This window comes from Phodopus roborovskii, unplaced genomic scaffold, assembly GCF_943737965.1.
Source record: "Phodopus roborovskii unplaced genomic scaffold, PHOROB, whole genome shotgun sequence".
NCBI lineage: Eukaryota > Metazoa > Chordata > Mammalia > Rodentia > Cricetidae > Phodopus > Phodopus roborovskii.
The window spans coordinates 7,235,476-7,262,772 of record NW_026126470.1 but is presented as its reverse complement, the minus strand read 5'-3'; the positions used below and the strand labels follow the sequence as shown (position 1 = coordinate 7,262,772).

The following is a 27,297-nucleotide window of genomic DNA, read 5'->3' as shown; positions in this document are numbered from 1 at the left end:
TGCCTGGCTACTGGCCAATCAGTGTTTTATTCATCAACCAATAATAAAACCGTATCTATAGAAGGACATCTCCCATCAGTATTGTGTTAGAGGTTTTGTCTGTAAAAATAGCTGTTTGAGAGCTGGCTTGAGTCTTACAAATAAACAATAAATGAATTTGGATTTGGGAATAAGACAGGATTGTAAGCAACTTCTGAAAGGCCCCAAACATGCTTCTGTCATTTTGTACTATGAATTTATATGAAAGGTCATTCTCAACATTGAGGATTATAAAATCAAAATATCAGTCAACTCTGAAGAATGCATCATATTCTATGTTACAAATTATAAAATACCCAACCATTATATAATTTTCTTTGTTACAGTAAAGAAGTATAGAAATTTACATTCATCTTTATTAAGTGGTAAAGTTAAATGTATAATGAAGAATTGTTTTACAGTAAAAATTTTAATAATTATTATGAGTAAATGATTTATATACCTATTTTGCATACCTACACACCCAGCATCACAAAATATCTTTTTGAGTGAAAAGGAACAAGGAAAAAAGTTTAAAGTTGTCCAACTGTCAAGGGTCAAATAGGTAAAGAAGTTTGTTCCAAGCCAAACTGACTCTTATTAATAGCTAATATTGCTGGTGACTTTATTTTGAAGTTTGTCTACCAATTCTGAAGAATCTCTGATCTTTAAGAATTCTGCCAAGTACCTAGCAAGTACTAATGGCAGAACACTGCCTGAATAATTGTTCATCTGACTACAATATGGTTGCTACTGTTTAAAGAGAAAGATTCCTTTCAAAGTATACTGTTTGCTGTCAGTGGACCTGTTTGCTAAGTTGAAAATTTACTTCAACTTATTTTATTGATGTTATTTTATGCCTATACATCTATTTTGCAATGAGTAGTAAGTTAAACTTTCATGTCTTATTATTCAGTAATTTTATTTTGTAAGGCAATACTTGTCTTAGGTGGTGGTCCCCTGATGGACCTGGGCAAAGTATATTAAAAACCTTCTGGAAATGGTTCATCATTCTAGGTTACAATGAAAATAAACACTTATAGTTTATAGGAAGATGTAAAAATGAAAAAAAAGGACTATATATGGGAATTTGAATTTGATGCAGTCTTTCAAGAATAACTTTTGAAAGGGTCAAGATTCAGTAGAGGAATTAGCTGCAGATGTAGTAGAGAGATCAAACTAGAATTGCACATGGAGACTGGAAATATGAAGGGATTTCTATAATCAATTTTACAATAGGAAGAGTTATTTCTTATGAAGAAGTATAGTGTTTTTTAGATGACCCTGGGTAGGCACCTATCATAGCTATTTCAGAAGTTGACTCAGGTAGGTTTCTTGAATCCAAAGGTTTGAGGTTAACCTCTGGGCAACATAGGAAGACTGAATCTCTAATGAGAAAAAGAAAATTGGTTTTTGAAATAGAATCTGCTTTTGGTTATTGCTAAAAGGTCAACAAAAGACTAATATTCTCAAACTTAGTTAATAAAGAGGTTTGAAATTTTCATTCGAATTTTTACTCCTGACTAGTGCTAGGAATTGAACCTAGGGTGTTGCTCATGCTATGCAAGGACTCTACCACTGAGCTCCATCCTTAACTATTCCAATTTTGTAAAGCTCTACTTCATGTTGTAGCATGTGATGCTGTCTGAATCATATTCCAAAGAAGTTTTTGTGAAAAGGAGAACCAATTGATGTGGGAATTTCATTATTTTCATTCTCTTTATCTCTTTTGCATTATTATTTTCATTGTATAAATTGTATAAATAGGTTTATGATGAGATTTTTATACACAAATAAACTTTGATCATATTCATCACACCAATACACTTACTTATTCACTCGTTTTTCTCCAACTCGTACCCTTTCCATTTTCCAGTTGATCAATTTTTACTTCTGCCTTCTTTTTTATACTAAAGAGAGATTAACTACTTTTATTAGTTTCTGGTCTCCCTAGGTTATCTACCAAGATATAAATATTATATATTGGTGTGTGCACAAAGGCAATGCATAATAGTTCTTCCTTGATGTATGAAGGTACATTCTAGGATTCCAAGTGCATTATCACTTTTGTGCTTTGTAAAGGGTTTTTTTTTTTTTTTTTGAGACAATACCTTATGTATTTTAATCTGACTTTAAACTTGGTATGTGAGTAAGGATGACCTTGAACTTCTGATCTTGTTTTCACTTGCCAAGTGCTGGGATTAGAGACATGTGTCAGTACACCTCTATCTGTGCTGTCCTATGGACCGAAGGAGGGGTTCTGTGTATGCTAACAAAGTATTTTGACAACTAAGGTAAATTCCTAAACTAAGTATTTTTAAGTAAAATATTTGATACTAGATAGATGTTACAACTTGGTAGTCTTTTTAAAGTAGAACAAAACCCCAAAGCAATGAAAATTCATTTTTTTCCCTCCAGGAGTTTCTTTGAGTTGCTCCTGTTCTTCGGAAGAGATGAGTTTTATGAAGAACCTCTAAAGGATATTCTTGGCTCATTCCAGGTAAAACAGTTCACTATTTCATATTTCTTTCATACATACATCAGCTTTACTTTCTTTTTCTTTTTTTTGGGGGGGGGGGTTCAAGACAGGGTTTCTCTATGGTTTTGGAGGCTGTCCTGGAACTTGCTCTTGTAGACCACGCTGGTCTCCAGCTCACAGAAATCCCCCTGCCTCTGCCTCCCGAGTGCTGGGGTTAAAGGCGTGTGCCACCACCATCCGGCTCAGCTTTATTTCCTAAATGTACTTTGTCATACCAAATTTTTGCTTAAAAGTTGTTATGGTCAGCCAGGCAGTGGTGACACACATCTTTAGTCCCAGCATTCGGGAGGCAAAAGCAGGTAGATCTCTGTGAGTTCAAGGCTAGCCTGGTCTACAAAGCTATACAGACAAAACCCTGTCTCAAAAAAAAAAAAAATTAGTAGTTATGGTCACTACAGTGACAGTTTTAAAGTTTTCCTATACTGGCAGGTGAAGAAAGATCGTGAAATCAATTTTAACTGTATTCCCAAGCAGCTTATATCCAGGACTGTAATTCTACATGTTGTAGGCCAGAGTGGCTAACATGCTTAAAAGAACCTAAGCATGTGGGAATAGAGTGACTTTCCCCATCTGGAGCTTTCTTCAGGTGAAGACAAAGTCTTGGTGATACTAGAAGCAAACTCTTGCCATATATTCTTTTCCCTTTGCCTCGCTGATGTTCCCATCTCATTGCAACCTCTGCAGGTTGTTGTTTTGGTGTTTAATGTAAGAGAAGAAAAGAAACAATTCTAGATAAGAATGGCCAATGAAGTGACATGGCTCAGTTGGTAAAATGGATGCCCTCGAAAACATCAGGATTTGAGTTTGGCTTCCAACACCCATAAAGGTTAGGGGCTGGATAGATAGGGGTAAAGGTGATCACTGCCAAACTGAATGGCTTGAGTTCAATCCCTGGATCTCACATTGTGGAAGGAGAAAACAGACAGTCAAGGGGTTGTTCTGTAAATATCATATGTGGTTTGACATGCAGGTGTTCATGTATGTACACATATTATTTAGAAAAAGTACTAGATATAGCTGTATACATAGCTGTGATACATAAGACTGTAATTGATGTGCAGATGTTAGAGGCTCACTGACTATCCATTCTAGCTGAGCTGAGAAGCTCCAGGTTCAGTGGAAAGACTTTCAAAAATAAGGTGGAGAGCAATTGAAGATATCCACCATCAACCTCTGGCCTACTCACTCTCAAACACACTTCCATATGCTCCTGTATACACTCACACACATTAATATATACATACAATGTACAAACATAGACTGCCAAAAGATTTCAAGACCTCTTCTACACATGTAAAATATTTTGGTTCTTTTAGCCATATATTTAGGAAACAACATTCTCAGTTGGGGTTTCTGTGGCTGTGAAGAGACACCATGACTACAGAAACTCTTATAAAGGAAAACAATTAGGTGGGAGCAGGGTGGCATACAGGCAGACATGGTGCTGGAGAAGGAGCGCCTACATGTTGATATTCAGGCACCAGAAAGTAGACTGAGACACTGGGTAGTATCAAAGACTGTCTGCATGGTAGTGACGAACTTCCTCCAGCAGGACCACACCTACTCCAACAAGGCCACCCCTCCTAATAATGTCACTTGCTTTAGGGGCCTTTTTTTTTTTTCAAACCACACCTCAAACACTGCTAATCTACAAAAATTCTGCTCATCCATGTGTTTTCATGTGAGATCATCAACACTTCTCTGGGGTTGGAATATAATACAGTATACTTACAGCACCTTCAAGGGCTGATCTGCAACCTGTCATAATACTATTATTAAGGTGTTAAATGCTTTTGGCCAATTAGGAGTTTGCTGTATTATGAAAATTGTTTTCAGCATTCTACTCTGTCCATTCTTAATTCAACAGAATAGATCAAAGCACCTGTTTTCCTAATATCAGCACTTGGTAGGCAGAAGCAGGCAGATCTTTGGGAGTTTGAGAGTAGCTTTGCCTTCATGATTTCCAGGTCAGCCAGAGTTACATACTAAAACTCTGTTTCACAAATAGAAAATAACAAAAATGAATGCAAACTGTTGTCATGATAGTCATGATCTACTTAGGTCATAGATTGAGATTGAAGTTTTTAACATTTATATTTCCCATTTTACTTTGTGTTTGACATTTGGTCTTGGTAATGTACCTTGACCATCTTTGCTCAGCTGATTTTCACTGAGTCCTCACACTATTCTGGGCACTAAGTAAGCTCCATGAACTCCATGAAAAACAACAGGAAGTACAATAGTAAACCCCTGTAACTGTCAGATAGACAGTAAGTCAGACTTTTCAAGGAGTCTTTTGGAAAGCAGCAGATATTAGAGTTAAAGCAGATAGGAATAGAGAATGTTGGCACAGTGGTACTGGAGGACATTCCATCATTAATTGAGGTGTGAGTGTGTCACGGAGGTGTCAGTTGTGCATTGATACTGGGAACCATCTAATGGAAACATTGAAAGATTTTTATAATTTCTTTTAATATGCACATATATGTATGCACATATATATAAAGTTTTCTTTTATGTATATGGGTGTTTTTGTCTACGTATATTTTTAGCTCTAAGGTTATTGTCTACTTAAATTGTATGTAAATATCTGTGAAAAAACATATCCTGCATTTTTTTCTCTTGTGAGCAGAATATAATCATTTATTGAAAATCTGCCACAATCCACCCCCACCCCACCCAAAAAAAAACCCTGAAGAGAAAGTTTAATTTTGTAACCGTGTGTGTGTGTGTGTGTGTGTGTGTGTGTGTGTGTGTGTGTGTGTAATCTTCTGCTCTAATCTCAATATCTCTAATTTTGGCTGAATTTAGAAAGCCCATCCTCTTAACATACCACAGTTTAATAATCTCTTCTACTTCTGTGATTATGGCATCTTTCTAGTCTGAATTTACTTGAGCCTTCATTGTGTAGCTTTGCAATATGTTGCATTGCCCAACCTAGGATTTACCATGTAGCCCAGGATGATCTTGACTTTGGGGCAATCTCTTTGCCCAGTCTTAAATGTTAGGATTACAGGTGTGGGTCACTACAAAGATTACTTGAGCCTTTTAACTCACAGAAGCTTTAAAACCTTTGGCTTCCATTTTAGTTTTACCTGGGGAATCCATTTTCATTTTCTGTTGGTTATTTCCAAGGCTTCTTACCTTTGAGATCTAGCAAAGGTCAACATGCAGTCTTATCCTGTATACCTACCTTAAAGTTTGCATTTGAGAAGCTTGGAAAGTTTCCTGTTTTTTTGACTTAATTTTAATAGTACAGTTATAATCTAATGTAGACTTTTGAAGTATTTTTAATATATTTTCTTAGTAAAAGATCATATTTCCTTGAGCATCTCACCTGTCCATCATCTGTAGAGTCATAAGGTTTAAGGTTGTGATCTTTCTATTTCACATTAACTGGGACAAACTCAGTATTGCTAATATTTTAATGTGTATAAGATTATCTGAGGAGCTTGTTAAAATTCAGATTATGGTTTAGTACTGTAAAGTGGAACCTGATGGTCTGCTCTCTAACAAGCTCCTAGGTTATTTTGATGGTACTGATCCCTGGCTCTGGACTTTGTGCTCCTGTTATATGACAAAGTAATGTCACTTCACTCCGTATAGATTTAGACTACCGATGAAAGATCTTTTACCCAGGTCTAGCTGGGTGAGTCTTTTTGGGATGGAGGTAGTTACTTGCAGGAACAGGAGTGATGACTCCCCAGTGCTTCTTCACTAGAGCTCCCTGAACAGGGTACAGGCAGTCCCTCCTCTCCTCAGCAACTGTACACTATAACCTCCTTCCTTTGGAGGGCAGGGGAGATCCAGAGGAAAGCTCTTTAGTCATCAAATCTACATTGCAAGCTACAAATAGTTTTACAGCTAACTTTCCTTCACACTAGACAAGCTACATATTTTATTTAATAGTTTCCTCACTTATAAGAGGGGGGTAATAATTGTACTGGCTGAATATAATCATTGTATGAGCTAAATTAGTAGCATGCTTAGCATCACTCCTGCCAAAATGTCCCTGACAGCATTTTAAGACAGTGGCGCTATTTGGGGAGGTTATGGAACTTTTAGGAGGTTTGTCTTTGCTGAAGGAAGTACAATGGGGGGGCAGTTATGGGCTTATCGACTCACCCCACTTCTAGTTTGCCCTGACTTCTGCATGTGGTTGAAGATGTGATCTCTCAGCTTTCTGCTTTGACTGCCTGCTATCATGCCTCCTCCACAATTATGGACTCTCCCTCTGGAATCATAAGTCAATTAACCTTTCTTTCATAAATTGCTTTTGGTCATAGTATTATCACAGCATCAGAAAAGATAATACGGTATTTAAAAGAATACATTTCTATCATCTTTATAAGTGGCATTTTGTGAGGAACAATTTTGAATTTTTTTATTATTTACTTGACTAGATACTGGTCCTTGCTCTGTTCCATTTTAAATATGTATGATGTCTTTTCTATACTTTTTTTTTCCATTTCAAATACTAACCCTTTATTGTCTCCTTCACTGTACTGCCAGATCTAGTGAAAGATGATGTTCTTTTTCTCCCAACAATCCAGTTTTAATCTATTAGTATTGTTATGTTTATGAAAACAATTGAAGAATCAACAATTTCTCAAGTCTAGTCCTTCCTTCCCTCCCTCCCTCCCTCATCTTTCTTCCTATTAGTATTCAGGCATCTGTACTGGCCTGTACTTGGGGTTCTGACAGGATAAGCCCTCAGCTGCAGCCACTAAGAGCACCATCTGTGCACATTCACTAAGTTCCCTTTTAAAAGGGCCCTGCCCACCCTTCTCTTTCTTTCTCTACTCTCTCTGTCTGTTCCCCTTTCTCCCCCTTTCCTTTTCGCTTTTTATGATCCCTTTCCCTAATTAAAGAACAAACAAACAAAACTCTGTTTGAACTTGTTCTGCTAAATTGGATTTTATATGTATTTCTTTGTGTGGGCTCCTGTGCTCAAATAAATCTTAATATACCTATCTTAAGTCTTCAGGTCTTTTTTAGATTATGGGTTAGAACAATAAAATTAGCACATTGTCTGGTAGTTATGCTTATTCATTATTTAAAACATGTTGTATAAATAATGATGCCCAGTTTAAAATTGTTTATACCAATTGTACAAAGGATTCTGTTGAAATCTGTTGACCCCTAAGTTTCTATTATCGCCCCCCCATCCCTGGTGCATGGTGATGTGCTGTAGTATGTGTTGTGTGGTGTATGCACTTGTTAGAGTGAGCGTGTGCATGTGTGTGAAGGTGCATGTGGAGGCTAAGGGTCACTTCAGGTGTCGTACTCCATCACTCCTATCTTATTCCTTGACGTAGCATCTCTCACCGAGCCCAAAGCTCATTAGTTTGACAGGTTTGCTGCCTAATAAACTTCAGGTATTCTTTTGTCTCACAATGACGGACTCCTCAGGCATCCTTCCTATGTTTTTTGACTTCTTTGTCTCAGAGCACATCTGCCTCTGGGCCCTGGCTCTGCTGTCCTTCCCATGGGACATGAATATGTAAGGTTGAAGAACAGGGAGTAGTCAGGGAGTGCAACCAAACATCTGGCTTTTTTTTTACAGGGATCCAAACTCAGTTCCTGCTGCATGGTAAGCACTTCATTGGATCAAGGCATTTTCCCAGCCTTAATTTCTGTTATATCTGAACCATTCCATTACCTTCCTTTTCTGTAGGAGATGATGCCCAGGGCCTAACAAATGGGCTAAAAACCCATTAAAATGCTCCAAGTGAAAGGATTTTTAACAGTAAATTCTGCCTTGAAATTTAAAGGTAGCATGCCAATAATAATAACTATAGGATAAAAATACACATTCACTTTCTCCATTAAAAGTATTTTTCCTTAAACAGTAATGTTTTCATTTTTATGAATGTTCCTGTATATTACAAAATGTAGAATATTTTAGTTATTTTCAAACTCATGGAAAAGTTGAACAAATTAATTCATTTTAAAAATATGTAACAACCATAAATTTTACACTTTTTGCCATGTGATAACCAATGAAATTGCAATAGTAAAATCAATGATAAGTAAATGATCTTTAAAATTTTTTTTCATTTCAAAGTACTGTATAGATTTTTGCTACTTGATTTGTTTGTTTGTTTGTTTGTTTGTTTGTTTTGAAGCTGGTTTTAGTATGCCAACCTAGCCTCTAGTTTTGTAAAGAGCCTGAGATGACCTTGAGATTCTGAACTTCCTGTTGCATTCCTAGTGCTGTGGATACAGGCACCAGTTTTATGTGGTATTAAGGATTAAACCCAGGGCTTCAGGCATGCTGGGCAAGTATGCCAAATCTTGATTTTACTGATTTGTGTTTTTTTGTAAATAACCATACTGAAGACCATTTTACATTTTTGCTTCCATTTGATATGGTAACTTACTTACAAAGAATTTGATACATGGTATTATAAATAAGACAAATGCCCATGATGCCTTCCTTCTACACATATGCCTGTGAACTCTTTTGCTAAAAAAGTTAACATTAAGAATGTACCTCAGGGTCTGGAGAGATCATTCAGCTGTTAGAGTACTTGCTGCTCTTCTAGAAGACTCAGGTTGTGATAACTCACAACCATCTGTAACTCCAGTTCCAGGGAATCTGATACCATCTGACTGGCCTCCATGGGTAACGTACACACAAGGTATATAAACATACATGCAGGTAAAACATCTGAAATAAAAGAAAATAATAATAATAATAAAAAACAAAACAAACAAAAACCAGGAGCTTCGTTGGCATAGCTTTCCTGAGTATGAAAAACACTTTTTCCAAAAATGTGTGTTTGTACAAGTAGGTTGTATTGTCTATGCACAAATGAGTGTGTTGGTGCTCACACTCATGTGCTCACATGCAAAGGACAGAGAGGATATTAGGTGTCCTTTATCACTTTTCATCTTAGTTTTTGCAACAGTGTCTCTCATTGAACCTGAAGTTGAACATGTCAGCTAGGATGCCTGGCCAGTAAGATTCCTGAAGTTGCCTGCCTTGGTCAGCAATGTGGTTACAGGCATGCCTGGTTTTATTTTATTGTTATTATTATTATTATTTTTAATGGCAGTGCCTTGGATTCAACCTCAGGCTTCTTCCTGTGATCCACTGAGTCATTGCCCCAGACATGAATAAAGTCTTAATTAAAAAAAAAAGATACTAACACTCAAGACACTCTTCTTAATATGATAATTAAGAATAGATTACTATAGATTTTTAATCCTGAAAAGACAGTAATTACATCTATGATGGATTGAAGTAGATAGTAAAGACTTCTTAAGAAGTGGGAATGTGCAAAGACAATAGATCAATCAGTTATTTGAATTATAATAGCATAGTTTTAGAATCTGTGAAAGAGTGACATGAGAAAAAGGCACAGGCGAAATAAAGGTGAGTTTGCAATTTGCTGCAGACAGGACTGGAGAAAGTCATGCAGGTGGGCCTTATATTTCTAATTTTGATAAGACGATGAAGTGGTCACAGCAGTTTGTAAAAAGATCCAAACACTGAAATACAGCTGTATGGATACATGTGGACTTTAAGATGGCAAACAGTTTAGGATGAAAAAAAAATCTTACTTCAGAACAACATTAATCCCATTTTATAATTGATTCTGATAGAAAAATGACTAAAGAGTTTTCTTCACATACTGGGCAAAGGCACAGGTTGGAAGGAAATATCTAAAGGGATTGTAATAAGCCACTTCACAATAGTAAATATAGTAACAATAGTAAATATTTAGGTAGAGGAGTGTGTTAAGTTACATCCATGCTTTAGGAGCGAAAACAATTCTGCGGTGCTGTGTGTGCTTTCTTACTATCTTTGGAGACGTTGGGTTGAATGTCATGCAAAAAGCTGTTAGCACTTTTTAAAGAAGGGAGCTATTTTCATATTTATTCACTTTCATTGTCTTTTAAAAAACAGACCACTCTGTAATGTTTCATTTTTGTTACCTATCATGTAATTTACCATGAGAATATTCTTCAAAAACGTAACATACTGTTAAAAGAAGCAAAAACATACCAAGAAATCACATTGATGGACTACACATTAAATGAGGAAGGTATAGCTAAAAATGTATCTTCCAAGATGCAGTGTGTGTATATTGTAATCCTAAACAGGACGGAAGCTGAGGTAGGTTTGTTGGGCTGGAGTTTGGAAGCAGTCTGGGAGGAAACTGAGTATTCCTCCTTATCTCTTGCATGTACACACACAGACACACATGCAGACACATGCAGACAGACAGACAGACAGACAGACACACACACACACACACACACACACACACACACACAGCTACCTATCTCCTAAATTTTCTTGGGATAATAGCTGTAAAAAGAAAATACTGTATGGCTTTCTCTGAGGAACTTTCAGTGATCTAAATAGGGGGCTTTGGAATTTAAAAAAAAATTTTTAGTAGGGTTTATACTAAATCTTCACTTGTTTCTTAGGAAGCTGACAGTATACACTAACAGACCTGAGTCCAGTTCTAAATACCTCAGTGTAGTTGACAATATGGCTGGTAATTCATGTGCTGCTATACATAACTTTTTAACCCCTCTCAGTAATAACTGAGTAATAACTCAGTAAATAAATCTAGCATGCTGATGAGAAAATGCATTGTTTTTAATGGTCAGGCAAGTAGATATCCTAAAATATATTATTTTACACACACACACACACTTTTTTTTTCCAAAATGTTAAAAAGCTAACATTTAGTGAGTGCTTACTGTGTGAGGTAATATCCCAAGAACCTTCTAGTACCATGTTATTATTTAATCCTCATGGCAATCTTATGGTACAAGTTCTTTTTAGTAGAAAAATTAACTGATAGACCACAGAGAGGTTAACATACATATATACATACACACACACACACACACACACACACACACACACACACACACATATATATATATATATATATCCTAGTATTTTACTTGTATTGATTTGGAGACACCCTTAAATAACATTTAGGAGTTAACTTATTTCCTAATGTTTGACTTTAATGATACTTTGACCTATGTAATAAAATTCTTTTGTTATAAAGAGTGTGGTCCACTCCTCTAATTCCTGCTACCTGGAAGCCTGCTTGTGCCAGCAGCCTGAGAACAACCTTTGGAACAGGGATACTCTTGTTTTTCAGTTTCTCCTACTGTTCTTTAATAAAACAACTCACCCTTTTCCCAGTAAATGAAAACAGTACTTAGAAGTATCATTTAGCCTAAAATGTAATGTTCAAATGATACAAAACATGATAGTTTAATAAAGTAAACTAATAGCCACCATGAATTTACTAATTGATAATTCTTCTAATAAGTAAAAAAAAAAAATCAACACCTTTTAAAAAACACTTAAGCAATATTTATAAGATGCTAAGGTAACTGCCTTAGGTATTTTGTAAGAACAGAAAAAACCTCTGCCAATTATGCTTTAATTGCAATGAAGATAATATTTAACTATATTCAGATACTGTTAGCTTTGTTATCATTTTTTTCTTAAGGGTGCAAGCTTAACTTACTTTTTAAAAAATATTTATTCAGTCTTAGTTCATTTTTCAAAATTTTAAGTTTTCTGAACAACTTTTAAAACTTAGTGTATAGTAATTCAGTGCATCAAACTCAGTAAAGTCAGTGCATCAAACTCAGAAAATAAGGTTAAGTAAACCAATTAAATTTCCTTTACAGATTTCTCAATATAATGAAAGATATTTAAAGGTATTGTATATATCTTAAAGAAAAAGACAATGGAGAGTACTTTTTAATTTCTACTCACTTTATTAATATATCTTTATTTAAACCTGATGTAAACTGTTCCTATTACAGGTTTGATTTCTTTCCTCTGCTTACTTTTACTGCTAATCACAAACATAGTTTTCAAAGGGAAGTGGAATTTTCTGGTTTGAAACCTGTTCCTGTAGCTTAGATTTAGCCTAAGTTCAGGGCAGAGCAAGGGACTGTGTCTCCAGGTGTAGAGTGTATATTCTGAGCAGGGCCTCCCCTTAGGCTCTTGCCATTGTTAACAGAAACCTTTTGAATTCATGTGTAAATTTAACAGAGCATTTAATTTTCAGCTTTTTGCAACCTGGCTCTTTCCCTACAAGTGATTCACCTGTAAGTTTTCCCCTTTGGTTACATTTTATCCCTGTTTTAATGGGATTTTTCTCAGTTTGATCATATATATCTGTGTAACTTTTGGCATTAAGCCTGTTTGTTACTAATTGGGTTTTGTCACCCTACTTAGGTTATAATGGTACCATTTTCTCTTCACCTGGCCATCAGTCCTTTATGAGCGATGATGATCAAGTAGTTTTTAACCCCTTTAAATTCACAAAGCCAAAATGGTTTTTCTCTCGTAGGAATGCCAGAATCACCTCCGCAGATATGGAAATGTGAATCTGGAACTGGTGACTCGAATCATTAGAGATGGTGGCCCATGGGAAGATCCAGTGTTGCAAGCTGTTCTTAAAGCCCAACCTGCACCTCAGGATATAGGTACTGCAGGAGAGTCATAATCAAAACCACTTTCTTTTCTAACTTGGCCCTAAGTGCTCCTTGACATCAGCTGTGTTACATTTCTTTCTAGTAGTGGTACTGTGGCTGTTGACATATTTACTGGGTATTATAGCGAGTTTGTTTTAGCCCTTCAGTTTTATTTTTAAAATCTATTTAAGTAGGCATGCCTTTGTTTTGTTTTTTAATGCCAAAACCCTAAACTTCCTTTCATAAAAATAGTGTGCAGAATATACATTGCATAGGAGTTCTCTTATGAAGCTTGGAACTCCGAATTTAGTATTTCCATTACTATGGCAATACACTATTGTATCTGTATTCTATAGTTAATCCAGTGCCCAGTAATTGCTTAATACTGATGCATGTTGGTTGGATTAATGAATCGATTAAATTAATAAAATTTTATCTTATACCCTCATAACTTATACCCTACTTTGACATCAGTTCCTTTCATACAGATCCAAAATTTTTCACTGAAGAATGAGGCTCTTTGTCTACTGCCTGATAATTTTTTAGTTTCCCTTATTATTAAAATGTTCTGTGTTCTAGGCTATACTAGATCACCAAAAATTTAGGATAAAGCTTAATCATAGTACATAAGCACAAACATGTAGGAAATACTTTGAAATTGTGGAGTTTATGAAGTGCAGTTATAAGAAAGCCCAAGAGAACAGACAAGACCTTCCAACTTGGAAACAGTTTACACACTAGCATGTGTTGAACATGTTAGGATATTCCCATCTGCACCGAATTAAGAGGTGGAGAGTATGGAGAAGGGACTATAATGCTGGGCTTAACAGTGCGTGGGTGCATGCGTGAGTGCGTGCGTGCCTGTGTGTGTGTAGAACCCATGGGAAACAAGGGAAGCTGCTGCTTGATGTTTGAATCTTGGAAAGCTCTTAAAGAAAAAGAGGGAGACAGTTGAAACTAAGGAGAAAGACTTGTTTATTGAAGAAAACTGTAAAGAGTAAAATACAGGAAAGATAAGAGCATAATGAAAGGCAACTAGGAAATGTGGTCATGAATGGAAGAAGGCAGAAACTAGCTTGATGGCCTAGAAGGGGAAGGCACTTGCTGTACATGTTTGTTAATCCGAATATAATCTCCACTAACAAACTTGATAACCTGAGTTATCACACAAACACACACACACACCAATAACAGTATTTGTTAATAAGTTTTTAAGAGTGAAGGGGAGAAGAAAGTTTATTTGGCTTTTTAAGGAAACTTTTAGACTTCTTTGAGTCTTCTGTTGTTAGCTGTATGAAGGCTGGTGGCACTTCAGGTGGGAATCACATTCCTTTTATAACTAACTAGCATTCTTCACTTTGGGCAAAGGTTCTCTACAGCCTCATTAATACAGATAACTTTTCTTTTGGTGGTAGTCTTTATGGTAAAGTTAAGACTGAAAATCATTTTTGCATTAACTCCGAGTCAGTGTTTACTTATACATTTTAAACAGAAGTATAAGTAAAATATTTAAGTCAAACTAAAATAGTCCATCAACGCTTTAGTAGCTTTTGATGAAAAATAATTGCAAAATGTTTGAATTTAAAAATCATAAAATGTAGGTTCAACTTCAGTTTCTGCCACTTACAATTTGTCATTAGAAAAGTCATTTAATCTCTAAAATGAATAGCATAGAACCTGTGAAAAGGTTGTTGTTAGGCTTAAATAAACTTACACAGTTAAGTGTGTTTGTATATTATAAAAATGAAAATAAGCATACATTAGTAATTATCGTTGGTGATACATGAACACATTAATAGACCTCTTTGGCACAACTTTGCATTAATTTTACTTAATATTTATTAATTCATGATTCAGCCTTTTCATTAGCTTACATTTCTGTACAGTTAATCTGATTTAATGTGGTTTTAATGTATGAATTTAGCATTCATTCTTTTATACTAATGAGAATGTGGCACTACAAGAAGTGAAAGTATGTGCTCTTAGACTAGAGGAGCAGTTTACACTTGCTACTTGAAACGATCTAATGTATAGATGAACTAAAAAATATTTGATTTTCTCCTTTTATAAAGTTTTACTTCTATTTTTAACTCCCCCTTTTTAGACTAAGAAAAAAATCAATTAATACTTCTTGAGCTCTGTTTAGATGTTTTGTTTTCATTGTATCAGCCATATCAACTATTTAAAAATAAAACTTTTACTGTGAAACATGTACTTAAATAATCTAATTAGATAGGATGTTTTAGTTGTAAAGTTTTAAACAAGAAAGTTTGTATATGTTTTGAGAGTAATAATTTGTTTTCTTTTTTAATATAGTGAACAAATACTTAAGTTCTGAAAATCCACTGTTCTTTGAACTACGTGCCAGATACCTAATTGCCTGTGAACGCATACCTGAAGCAATGGCTCTCATTAAATCTTGTATAAATCACCCAGAAATCGGTAAAGACTTGTACTTCCATCAAGCACTCTTCACCTGTCTGTTTATGTCACCTGTAGAAGATCAGCTATTCCGGGAGGTATCATTTGAGACTATTTTTTCCTATTGCCATTTTAACCTTGCTAAAATTAAAACAAAAGCCCACTGTTGTTGAATTTATTTTGAAGTAATACCAAAGATTTAGAGATCACATTATCTAAATGTGTTCTCTTGTGACCATTCTTTAAGCTCATGTGAATTAGTCAGAGTCGGATATTAACAAGTGATTAAATCAACATACTTACTAAATTTTTGGTACAATTAAGATAACAAACAAGAACTGAAAATCATCATGGTTTTTCCTCTCAAAGTGTTAAGAAGCTGAATGCTTATTTTGTTTTGCTTTTCACAATAAAAGAAGGAATTATTTCCAAATCTGAAACTTACTTACCCAGAACCATTGTTGACTTTGCAAATACTTGTGAAATGTATGTGCCATGAAAGTAATTTAGTAAGGTATATAACTAGAAACCTAGGTGTAAAGTAGAAGCTAGAAATCTACCAGTATTTGCAAAATTTTAAACAGTAAAGTGCAAGTAGATTTTTATACATTGTTGATGACAGGAGCTGATTCTTCCTTTCTTCTTATAGCATTTGTTGAAAACAGATTGCAAGAGTGGAATTGATATCATCTGTAACACTGAAAAGGAAGGCAAGACTTTGCTAGCCTTACAACTCTGTGAATCCTTTCTTATTCCACAGCTCCAGAATGGAGACATGTATTATATATGGTAAGTGTTTCTAATGCATAAGTTGAAGTGGAGAAATGAACAGAAGGAGGATTTATTAGTGAGTTTGGAATTTTTATTTTCCTTACAGTTGTGTAAAAGTGTTCAACTACTTAAAATAAAGAAAAGGTTTAATTTTAACTATGTGTGTATGGGTATGGGTATGTGCATGTGAGTGCAGATGCTCTTGGAGACCAGAAGAGAGGGCATCAGATCTCCTGGAGCAGGAGTTGACTGGTATTTGTGAGCCATAAACACAGGTGCTAGGAACTTAATTAGTCTTCTATAACATCAGTATGAGCTCTTAACCACCAAACCACCTCCCCACAGAATTGAGGGGGCGGGTAGGCAGGTATCTAGTTTGTTTACCAAGTCCAACTCTTCCACTTCTGATTTAACAAAGGCAAGGAGGAAAATTAAGCTTTTGTCACCTAATAATTAAAAAAGAAGACTTTAGTGTGCAAAGAATGTCCATTTAGAAATTTCATATTATTTTGGAACAAGTTGGGAAATAAATATGTATACATTTGTAATAGGTTCATTTTTGAAGTACTAAATGGATTGTTTATCTTATACTAAATGGATTATCTTACAGTTTCCAACTTTCATTTTGTCTTAAAAATCTGTTGCAGTTAGGCCACATAGCTCTTAAATATAAATTGATCTGCTTGCTTTGGTTATCCATCTTCCTTTTATAAAAACACTTATTTAAATGCTTAGTATCATATTTAATCTCATTTCATATGTACATCTTATTAAACTCTTCAAGAAACTTAAGCATTTAGGAATATAATAGTTACCAGATTATCTGGATGGGACAATAGCTTAGTTATAGAATAGTTGCGTAGCAGCTGTGAAACAATAGTAACAGACCAAAAATAAAATAAAACACCCCAGATTATCAGCTAACAAAAAAAAAGTTTATTGAACAAATGTTATTTCTTGGTATCTTGAAGGTTACATTGAATGTATGTAGGAAGCTAGTGACTTATTAAACTTCAGTACATACCAGGCAGTTCACTAGGGATGTCTTTAAAGATATTGAATAAAGGTAAGTGAACTTTGGCTTTTTTATTTTTAAATGTCAGTGACTATCTCCATCACACATTGTTACTGACGAGATTTACATGCATTAGGGGCTGGGAAGTGTGATTTATAAAATATAAACAAGCATCTCATGAAGTCGTGCTTCAGGAGATTTAAAACCAAAATCACTGTGAGTAGCAAACACAATGTTGTTTCCTCACTAGAGCAGTGACACTCATTTAAAAAAGTCATAATACAGAATAATGGAGTTATGAATTTTTAACTGAAGAATGTGTGTTACTCTGTCTTGGCCCAAAGCATGTTTTGATACCAGATTGTTACATTTTTTTCTAATGGAATTACATTAATTGAGTGTGCCTTGCAGGGTAACACCCTCTTATGCAGAAAGGAGCCCAGTGCCAGTCTGCTTGCATGTGCTGGGCTCAGAAGACATACACAGTAAATAACTTTTGAAAAAAAGGAAAACTTTCCACCAACTATTTAAGTAGTTCCAAAGTACAATGGTTTGTATAACTTTCAGGGCAGATTTTAAAGACTGCTAATCTGCTTAAGTACTATATCCATATATGAGTTATATCTGTATGCTTTCTTTGCCTTTACCTTAAATCCCACTACCTTTATTCATCTTTGACCATGTATTAGAAAAGAATCTGTGAAATACTATAAGTGCTCTATAGTTTGTCTGTTCAAAAGTATTGCATGTTAGCAGAATAGCACATCATCTGAAGATGATGTAAAGGATACTGTCTCAAAATCAGTACTATAATATGCTTACATTTTAAAATTACTTTTAGTATTTTCACAGAATGAAATACTCTACATTATTAGTTTCTAAATTTGTAAGCAGTATGTTGATCATTTAGTTGGCACTGGAACCTGGGAGAATGAAGCCAATAAATGAGGTGGACTAGAGTCTCGAGTCTTAAGTAATAACCCACTTTATTCAGAGCATCAGACAGTTTATACTCTGAGGGTCAAGAGGTCTCACATGAGTAAAATGTACAATCACAAGGGCAAGCTACACACATCAAAAACATGTTTTTACATAGATGTATATGAACAAATAATAAGAGCCTGTTGTAATGAATGATCGGAAGTAAACTCATTCCTATCTGCTATCCTGGGAGGGACACAAAAATACATTCCAAGAACAATTCTGTGTTTTTGAAGAAACTGAGGTCACAAGACTGTTGTTTTCTTGGAGTTTTCTCACAAGTACTCAGAATTCTCCTCACATGACTCCATTCTTGGATGATATTCTAATGGTAGTATCCTAAATGTCCAAGTCTGTGTTTTAAAGTTACAACATCAGTATTAGTACATTACAATTATTACTGCTCTGATCAACACTATAGATTTCTTAGTGTGCCAGCATATCATTGGGAATCATTACTATCAATGCAAAATTATCATTTCTTTTTTGTTTTTCTCTTTTAATTTCTATTAATCTCAGAGGAAGGATGGATAACACACACATTTATAACTATGTATATCCTAGCTAGGACAGTATAGAATCAGGGAAAGGTAACTAATGTCTGTACTTGTATGAACTATTTTTTTGATATGTCTTTTTCTCATTTACAGGGAGTTGATTTTCATATGGAGTAAACTACAGCTTAAAACTAATCCTTCAAAACAAGTGTTTGTAGATCAATGTTACCAACTTTTAAGAACAGCAACTAATGTAAGAGTCATATTTCCTTTCATGAAAATCATTAAGGATGAGGTATGTATGATATTTTAGTTTTTTGATTTTAAGGCTATATTCTCTGTATGTCAAAATCTTTTCCCTCTAGCTTCAAACATGGTACATGATATAGAGGAGGAAAAGCCAATCAGTTGTTAATTTAAGAATAATTGCTTCCATATGAAATATTTTTCTTACAACTTAAGCATATTAATAATTTTTACCATTGTTTTGATTTTGAACATTAATTTACAGATGATCTGATCATACCCATCCATACACTGTCTCAGAAAAGCTTAGTTGATAGTAAAACTGTCTGTAGTTAAGTGCTATTACCAGAATATACTAGACTAAGGACATGAAGCTTGCACATGGTTTCTTTCCTATAATCCATAACCATATGTAGGCAGTCTGACATGCAGCATACACAGATACCTTATAACATATAGACATTCAATTTCTTGTCTTATTCAAATAAGTATTGATTATTCCAACCATTAGAGGCATAAAATCAACTGCAATGGATCAATAAAAAACTCTGCAGTAAAAGATAATATAATTATCATTAGTAGAAGTAAAGGTTAATTTATTTTCATACAATTTCTAGTAGGCTTATAATTCTTATACTTTATTGGACTTACATGATGCCCCTTTTCATATTTGTGTAAATATAAAGTACTTGCCTATCATGTATAATAATAACAATAATATTTTATCAGTATTACAAATATTATTTAGTATGACAAAATTTGCATAGATCTTAAAAAATAATTTAATTACTTCTTGGCATCTATTTGAAATGGTTGCATTAACCTTTTTGTCAGAGAATGGGAGTGATCCCCCAAGTGAGCCCAGAATTAAAAGAAATTCTAAACAAAGTGTACAGGCATTTTATACTGTTGTTATTTGTCTTGTGATACTTGAAAATTAAATATAAACCTGTATTTGATCATTTAATAAAAGATATATGGAAGAATAAAAACATAATTATTGAAAAGATATGCAGTAGAAATTCTTCCTTTTGGAGTTGTATTTAAAAGTATAAAGCAGGTAGAACAATGACCTTTTAAAGTTATATTTAGTACGACTACTTTTGTTTTTCCAGGTTGAAGAAGAAGGCTTACAAATTTGTGTTGAAATATGTGGTTGTGCCCTTCAGCTTGATCTTCATGATGATCCTGAAACTAAATGTCTGATTTATAAGACAATTGCACATTTTTTGCCCAATGACCTAGAGATTGTCAGGGTTTGTGCTCTCTCAGTGTTCTTTCTTGAGCGTTCCTTGGAAGCCTACCGCACAGTTGAAGAGCTATATAGACGCCCTGATGAAGAGTACAGCGAAGGCACAAGTACTGTTCAAAATCGTGTTCGCTTTGAATTACTTCCAATCTTGAAAAAGGGATTGTTTTTTGATCCTGAGTTTTGGAACTTTGTAATGATTAAGAAAAACTGTGTGGCATTACTACGTGATAAATCAGCAGTGAGACTTCTGAATGAAAATACACTGGAAAATTCTGCAGGTAGTCTAAAAAAGACAGCAGGACAGCAGAGGGTGGATGAAGGACTTGACACACTCACAGATCAGAGCACTGGAGAGACTGATCTGGATGATATGTCTGGAGTGCAGCCTAAAGGTCATGTTAACTCAAAGAGAAGCCTCACTGCTCTTAACACTTCCAAAGTGGATCATAGTGTCCCAAGGCACCGGTGCATGTTATGTAACAAGGAATTCCTTGGTGGCCATATTGTAAGGCATGCCCAAGCTCATCAGAAAAAAGGCAGTTTTTCATGTGTGATATGTGGTAGGAAATTTAGGAACAGAGGGCTTATGCAGAAGCATTTAAAGAACCACGTTAAAAAAATCCAGAGACAGCAGATTGCTACAGCACAACAGGATGATCCAGAAGTCATCACTTTGGAAGAAATAAACTGTTCCAAATCCTCCATTTCTTTTGAAAATGGGAATTCAAATACTAAGGGTTTAGAAATAGAAACATTGACTACTTCCAGTGATAGAAACAAAGAGGTTATCCGTGAACACATGGCTGAATTCATTAAAATTCCCATTGGTATACCAGAGAATGCTATTGAAAATGGCAGACCAGACACTTTCAATAATATCTCAGAATCTTTACCTCAGTGTGATGATGACTATGAAGAGGAAGAAAATGAAGATGATTATGAAGATTATGACCTGAATCAAGAAACATCAGTACTTCATAAAATCAATGGAACTGTGTGCCATCCAAAAGATGTATATGCTACAGACCAAGAAGGCAACTTCAAGTGCCCTGCTCTTGGCTGTGTAAGGATATTTAAAAGAATTGGATTTCTAAATATGCATGCAAGGACTGTACATCCAACTGATTTAAATGTGCGCCAAACAGTAATGAAATGGAGCAAAGGAAAATGCAAGTTTTGCCAAAGGCAGTTTGAAGATTCTCAACATTTTATAGATCACCTTAATAGGCACAGCTATCCAAATGTGTATTTTTGTTTGCATTTTAATTGCAATGAGTCATTTAAGCTGCCATTCCAGCTTGCCCAACATACAAAGAGTCACAGGATATTTCAAGCTCAGTGTAGTTTTCCAGAATGCCATGAGCTCTTTGAAGATCTTCCTCAGTTATATGAACACGAAGCCCAGCATTACTTAAGCAAAACACCAGAATCATCTGTACAACTGAGTGAAGCAGTTCCTAATCATCAGGAAATAGACCCATCTAGTAATGAGAAGCAAATGATTTATCAGCCAGTTTGTACGAGTAAATCAAGGAAAGATTCTACAGAACCAAAGACATATATAGACACTATGGAAAAGAAAACAGACAGTTTAGTTCAGAATGGAAATGAACATTCTGATGATATTGTTTCAAATATAAGCTTGACAGACCAAAAGATGCCTGCCATAGAGCCAAATCCTGAAAACAGTCACAGTACCAGTGACTTAGTCAATGGACACAGTGAACTAGAGCACACACTGTTAGTTGCATCAGATCCTACTCTGAAAATAGATATAAACAGAAACAGGACAGAAAATGGTTCTATTTTACCCAGTGTTATATCACAAGAACACAGTGCCCTGTCAGTATCTCAGGCACCATCCAAACCAAATCTTACAAGTGAACATACTTCTTATGGCTTAATTTTAACAAAGCCATATGTCAGACCTTTGCCTCCCAGTTACCTTGATGAACGATACCTTAGTATGCCAAAACGCAGAAAATTTCTGACTGATCGAGTAGATGCCTGTTCTGATCAAGATAACATATGTAAAAAACCAGTGAAACGATTACGATGTGGCAAATGCCTGACCACTTACTGTAATGCAGAAGCACTTGAGGCTCACCTTGCACAAAAGAAATGTCAGACACTCTTTGGATTTGATTCAGACGATGAAAGTAAGTCCTCTGTGTTTTCAGTAGCTTTAACTATAGAGATAGAAAGGTATTATCAATGTAGCCATAATGTGTCTTTGTACTGCTAGAACCGTTAACATCTGTAAGGCCCAGATAATACAGCACTTTTCCATACATTTCCTTTAAATCTACAACCATTAGGATTTTAGATTAAACAACAAATTCACAAATAGTTTGCATAGGCTTATGAACTTGTAGAAGATGGAACTCAAGATTTTTCACTCTTTTCTCCTGCTTTTCCTATACTATTTTTACTCCCAGTGGGGTTTTTTTTTCTTCAAGTTTCACATAATGGAATTTGTAGAAACAGTAATTTTCATCAACATGGTAGAATGTAAAGCAAGTGAAATTAAATTTCTATCAAAAACAGAAGAGCTTGGGTGATGGCAAAAACCACCTTCACCTCGGGAGATGACTCAGCAGTTAACTACTTACTGTGCAGACTTCAGATCCCTAACACCTATGTAAATGCTGGGCTGGCATATTGCCTCACCTGTCTGTAATCCCAGCATACAGGAGGCTGGCTAGCTAGACTAGCAGAATTTGTGAGCTTTGGGTTGCAGGAAGAGAGACTACTTAAATAAGGAAAACAGTGATCAAGAAAGATATCCCAACATGAACCTCTGGTCTCCATGTGTCATCTGAACATATGTGCTCACACACAGGCATGCATACACACACTACAGAGCACATGCACACATGGATACCAGAAATAATAAAAAGTCTTGCTTTTTTCTACTATAATTAATAAAATTTGAATTAACACAGATTTTATTTTACAGGTGCCTGATAATGTCTCAGAAAGACCTGTTGATCATGCAGTAGTGTTTAAAAAAAAAAAAAAAAAAAAACACTACAAGAAAATGCATCATCAGTTGCTATTTCCCTGATGGCCTTAATTTTAGAGTGGTCTCGGATTACTAAAGAAAAGACAAAGCACATTTTCTGGAATGAACTTGCAGGGGAGATGTGCCAGCTAAGACTCCAAAAGGGTTATAAAACTCCCAAAGTACCAGTTATCCATGAAACCATACTTTTTTTTAAAAAGTTTATGGTGATTAACAGCAGCATGTTCTGTTTTGCTTATGTGAAAAACATTTGGGTAACTAGTCAGAAATAAAAACCAGCTATGGCCTTACTGAAGAAAGGAAAATGTTGATTCATTATAATATAAGGTGGAGGGGGAGCTGGTTTACAATAAACAATGTAAAACATTCTGAAAATGGGATTTGTTTTCTTGTCATGCATATTCATTATGTCTTCCCTTCTGGTCAAACATTTTAAAGTTCCATTCATTACTCTTTAGTTTGTGATATAATTTAGAAGCTGATACATAGGAATGAAGCTTGATTTATCACCATGCTATCTACTAAACATTGTAACTTGTTTCCAGATGATTAAATAGACAGGTTTAAAGTTCAGTGAATGGCATGCCACCATTGAAAAATCAAAATCAAAACAAAAACAGTGCTTGGCTAATAAATTCTTGGTAGGCACCTTCAGTATCCACTTCTGTAAAGACAGTCATATTTAAAAGGCAGCAGTGCTAAGTAGAAAAGAAAGACAATTATCAGTTACTATGAAGGGATGCAAGAAGACTCATGCGAGACAGTTGAAGGAAAACACTGAATTGAAAACTCTTCAATGTGAATAATGGTAAAAGCACACTGGGATATTCTATCTGTACATAGTATCAGGACATTGCTTGATGATTCATAGTAAAGTCCTTTAGACATTAGTGTGAGTTATCTAAGTATGGTCCTATGAAAATAATTGGCTTAAAAGTATGTCAATTAAGAGTGCGATGAAGAATTCATTCTATTGAGTTAGGAGAATTAATTTCAAAGTAAGCCATATTAATTAATGTACTTTCTTCAATAGTGATGAATTTGGCCTGCACATTAAATTTTATATTTAAGGAAGTATTTACATCAACATTTGCACAACAGGAACACAGTAAGATATATTAATTCATTATTGTCCTTGGTGAACATTATATTTCCTAAGGAAGATTTTAACTTATTAAATTATTAAAACAAATGTTTTACAGATTTAAAAAATCCTCTAGCTATTTCCCTCTTACCTATTATTAAAAGGAAGATCTCCTTTACCTTATTGTATATTACTCTAAATCAAGATAAAGAGAATACACAGAGGTGACTTCTTTAGACACATTTAACATCACTGTCAAATGAGTGTTCCAGTTAATTCCAGCATGGTTTTAGGTAAATCATCACCCATATTACAAATTTTAGGAACATTATGGCTACTTGAAAGAGGTTATAAAAATGTGACATTACTTTTAGGGTGGCATCCAGACTTTTAAAAATTATGTTTTCCAACAATGCTATATCAGAGGATTTTCCTTAAAAGTTCTGCATTTTATTATTTACCATGGGCATTTGCAACTATGCAATGATGGTCATTAGTCCATTCCAATCAGATTTGAGTTTGTTTTCGTTTTGTTATGTAGCCTACATTAGGCTGTGGAATTTACATGCAGATAAGAGATAAGTACAACGCATAAATTCTAAACCCTTTAAGTTCAACTCAAAATGTTTTCCATATTTCCTGACACTAAAAATGTAATTGACTTTTACTTTATCTTAAAAGTATATCTTGTAATAAAAATGTTTGGAAACCAGTTCATTTGCACCACGAAGTTTTTTGTTTTTAAACATAATTTCTGCTTTGTACGTTTTCCAGTTAATAACAGTTCACCATTTCTTTGCTTTTTACAAGTTGTAACCACTGATATAAATCCATAAAGTATTACATTTTTGTTAATTTTGAAATTTGTGTGAAGATGTCTTACATTTTACCTGTTATTTTGTCTTTAAGCTTAATTTGAAGGTTTTCTCTTGTGTTGATAGGAGAAAATTTTCATATAGATAAAATGGGTTCATATATGGTCAAATCAAAATGTCATGTATAATTGACCACAGTTTTCTTACCTCTATATACTTCTCAGTTTTACCTCTTGGAAGAATGTGTGCATTTTATTGTGCTTTTCCTCCAAAACATTTTGCTTTTGTGTGAAGTTCCAGCAATTCTGGTTTGGGATTTAGAAGGAAAGAAAGCTTCTGTGTTACATTCTTTTCCTTCTCCTTTCTTCTCTACTTTTGTGTTGTGGGTACATGGACCAAGTTTCAAATCTTTGTTTTAAAATAAATTCTATGTGTCAGTGGTGAGGAAAAGTGCATACTTGGATCCTTGCTGCCAGACACAAGATGCACAGGAGGGAGTCTCCATGGACAAGAACACTGGTACTTTGGGCACTAGCCATATTCATTTTTAACAAACCACCAATATATAACGAATACATAATTTATATCATTGATCTTATGATTCTTTTCAAATCATACTGAACGTTTAGCTGTATTTTCATGTTTGGTTTAATGTTATTGTATGAATGAAAAGCCTAAAAGGGATGATAGTGTTTATTTCTTAATTTATTTGGTACTGTCAAACACCTTTTCAGAATGAGCAAATGCTGCATATGCATTTTGGAATTGTTATTATGTGAAAGATATTACAGATTCAGCAAGAAGGGAAATTTGTGCTTCCTTGTTGAACATTAAATTATTTTACTTTGCATTTTATAAAGTACAGATTAAAACTGAGCCATTGAACTGCAATAAATCAACAATAGTGTCTCATTTCAAGAAACTTTTTGTATTGTACATAGATTTGTTCAATAAAACATTGTCCTTGTTGATAATGCAAGTGTTCAGTTTTATGTAGTACTGATTTCAAGAAGAATTCAAACTATATAAAAAATTTATACCTCGTAAAAGAAGGGAATATTTCAATTAATGTTATCACATTCGGGTTAGTGAAAATTTTGGAAACATGATAGAAAATGATGCTTTTGTTGTTTAAGTCTGGATACAGTGTCAAGAGTTGATAGAGGGAGCTAAAAAGGTGGATCATAGGTTTAGAGTGCTTGCTGCTCTTCTAAAGGACCTGGATTCAGTTCACAGCACCCACATGGCAGCTCACAACTGTCTTAAAAGTAGTGTCGGGGTACCAGGCACAACATGGTACATACACACAGACATGCACACATATAAAATGGTGGTTACTGAAGTCACTTCAGGTAAAGGACAACTTAAGACTCTGAAGGTTGGGGGCAAAAGGAAGTATCAGAGCTCCGCAAATGCCAGGCATGCATATGTCCCATCAGCATTTGTGCCTTCAAAAGTGAAGTTCTTCCTGGAACTTAAATGAGGGAGTCATTCTGTGTCAGGTTACGTCTTATTCCATGGGACACATTCTATTCCCTGACACTCAGGAATTCCATCATTGTTTTGAAAAGGATTAGGGGTGTGGTTCAGCAGAGGAAGCTTGTTTGGCATGTATTGGGGCCCTGGTTATAATAACAGTATTTTTCTTAAAAACCTGAAAGTGATCTTGGGCATGAGGGCTCCTTTTTTGTTTCAGCAACAGAAAAACAGCAACAGCAACAAAACCAAAGCAACTTTGCACTGTTAATTTTTGAAAGTGGTGTGGAAGTAGAAAGATCTTTGACAGTGATGACATAGCAGTGCAAATGAAAGAACAGGTGAGGTAAAGAGTTTTCACATATTACAACACTTTGACACATGAAAACGATGATGAAATATTTTAGCACTGAAATGTAGAACTTCCCGACTGACGGATGTATGATCTTGAACTACATATCCATTTTCAGAACAATAAATCTATTCTGATATTTAGGCAAATCACTGCTTAGGTAACTTTCCATTTTCCTTTTTTGGAAGTGGAAGAATTTGTGGGAATAGTGCTAAGTTCTCTTAGTATCAAGTTAAATTGCTTTCATAGTTTTTCATCTTTTTAGTGTTGCCACTATACCCAACACTGGGTGATGAATAAACAAGGCTTATTCAGCCCACAGCTGGGTTCTA

At 34.9% G+C, this 27,297-nt stretch overlaps 1 protein-coding gene across 1 annotated transcript in view; it reads left to right on the top strand.

Moving 5' to 3' along the window:
- Znf654 (zinc finger protein 654) overlaps positions 1-26,111 on the top strand; it is a 57,944-nt gene extending 31,833 nt beyond the window's left edge. Inside the window, exons 3-9 of the mRNA XM_051191730.1 lie at positions 2,437-2,518; positions 12,907-13,042; positions 15,347-15,549; positions 16,101-16,240; positions 18,869-19,010; positions 20,077-22,372; positions 23,173-26,111. Of these exons, the coding sequence (XP_051047687.1) occupies positions 2,437-2,518; positions 12,907-13,042; positions 15,347-15,549; positions 16,101-16,240; positions 18,869-19,010; positions 20,077-22,372; positions 23,173-23,180 (3,007 nt within the window). The 3' untranslated portion in view covers positions 23,181-26,111. The remainder of the gene's footprint in view (positions 1-2,436; positions 2,519-12,906; positions 13,043-15,346; positions 15,550-16,100; positions 16,241-18,868; positions 19,011-20,076; positions 22,373-23,172) is intronic.
- Positions 26,112-27,297: the final 1,186 nt, after the last annotated feature.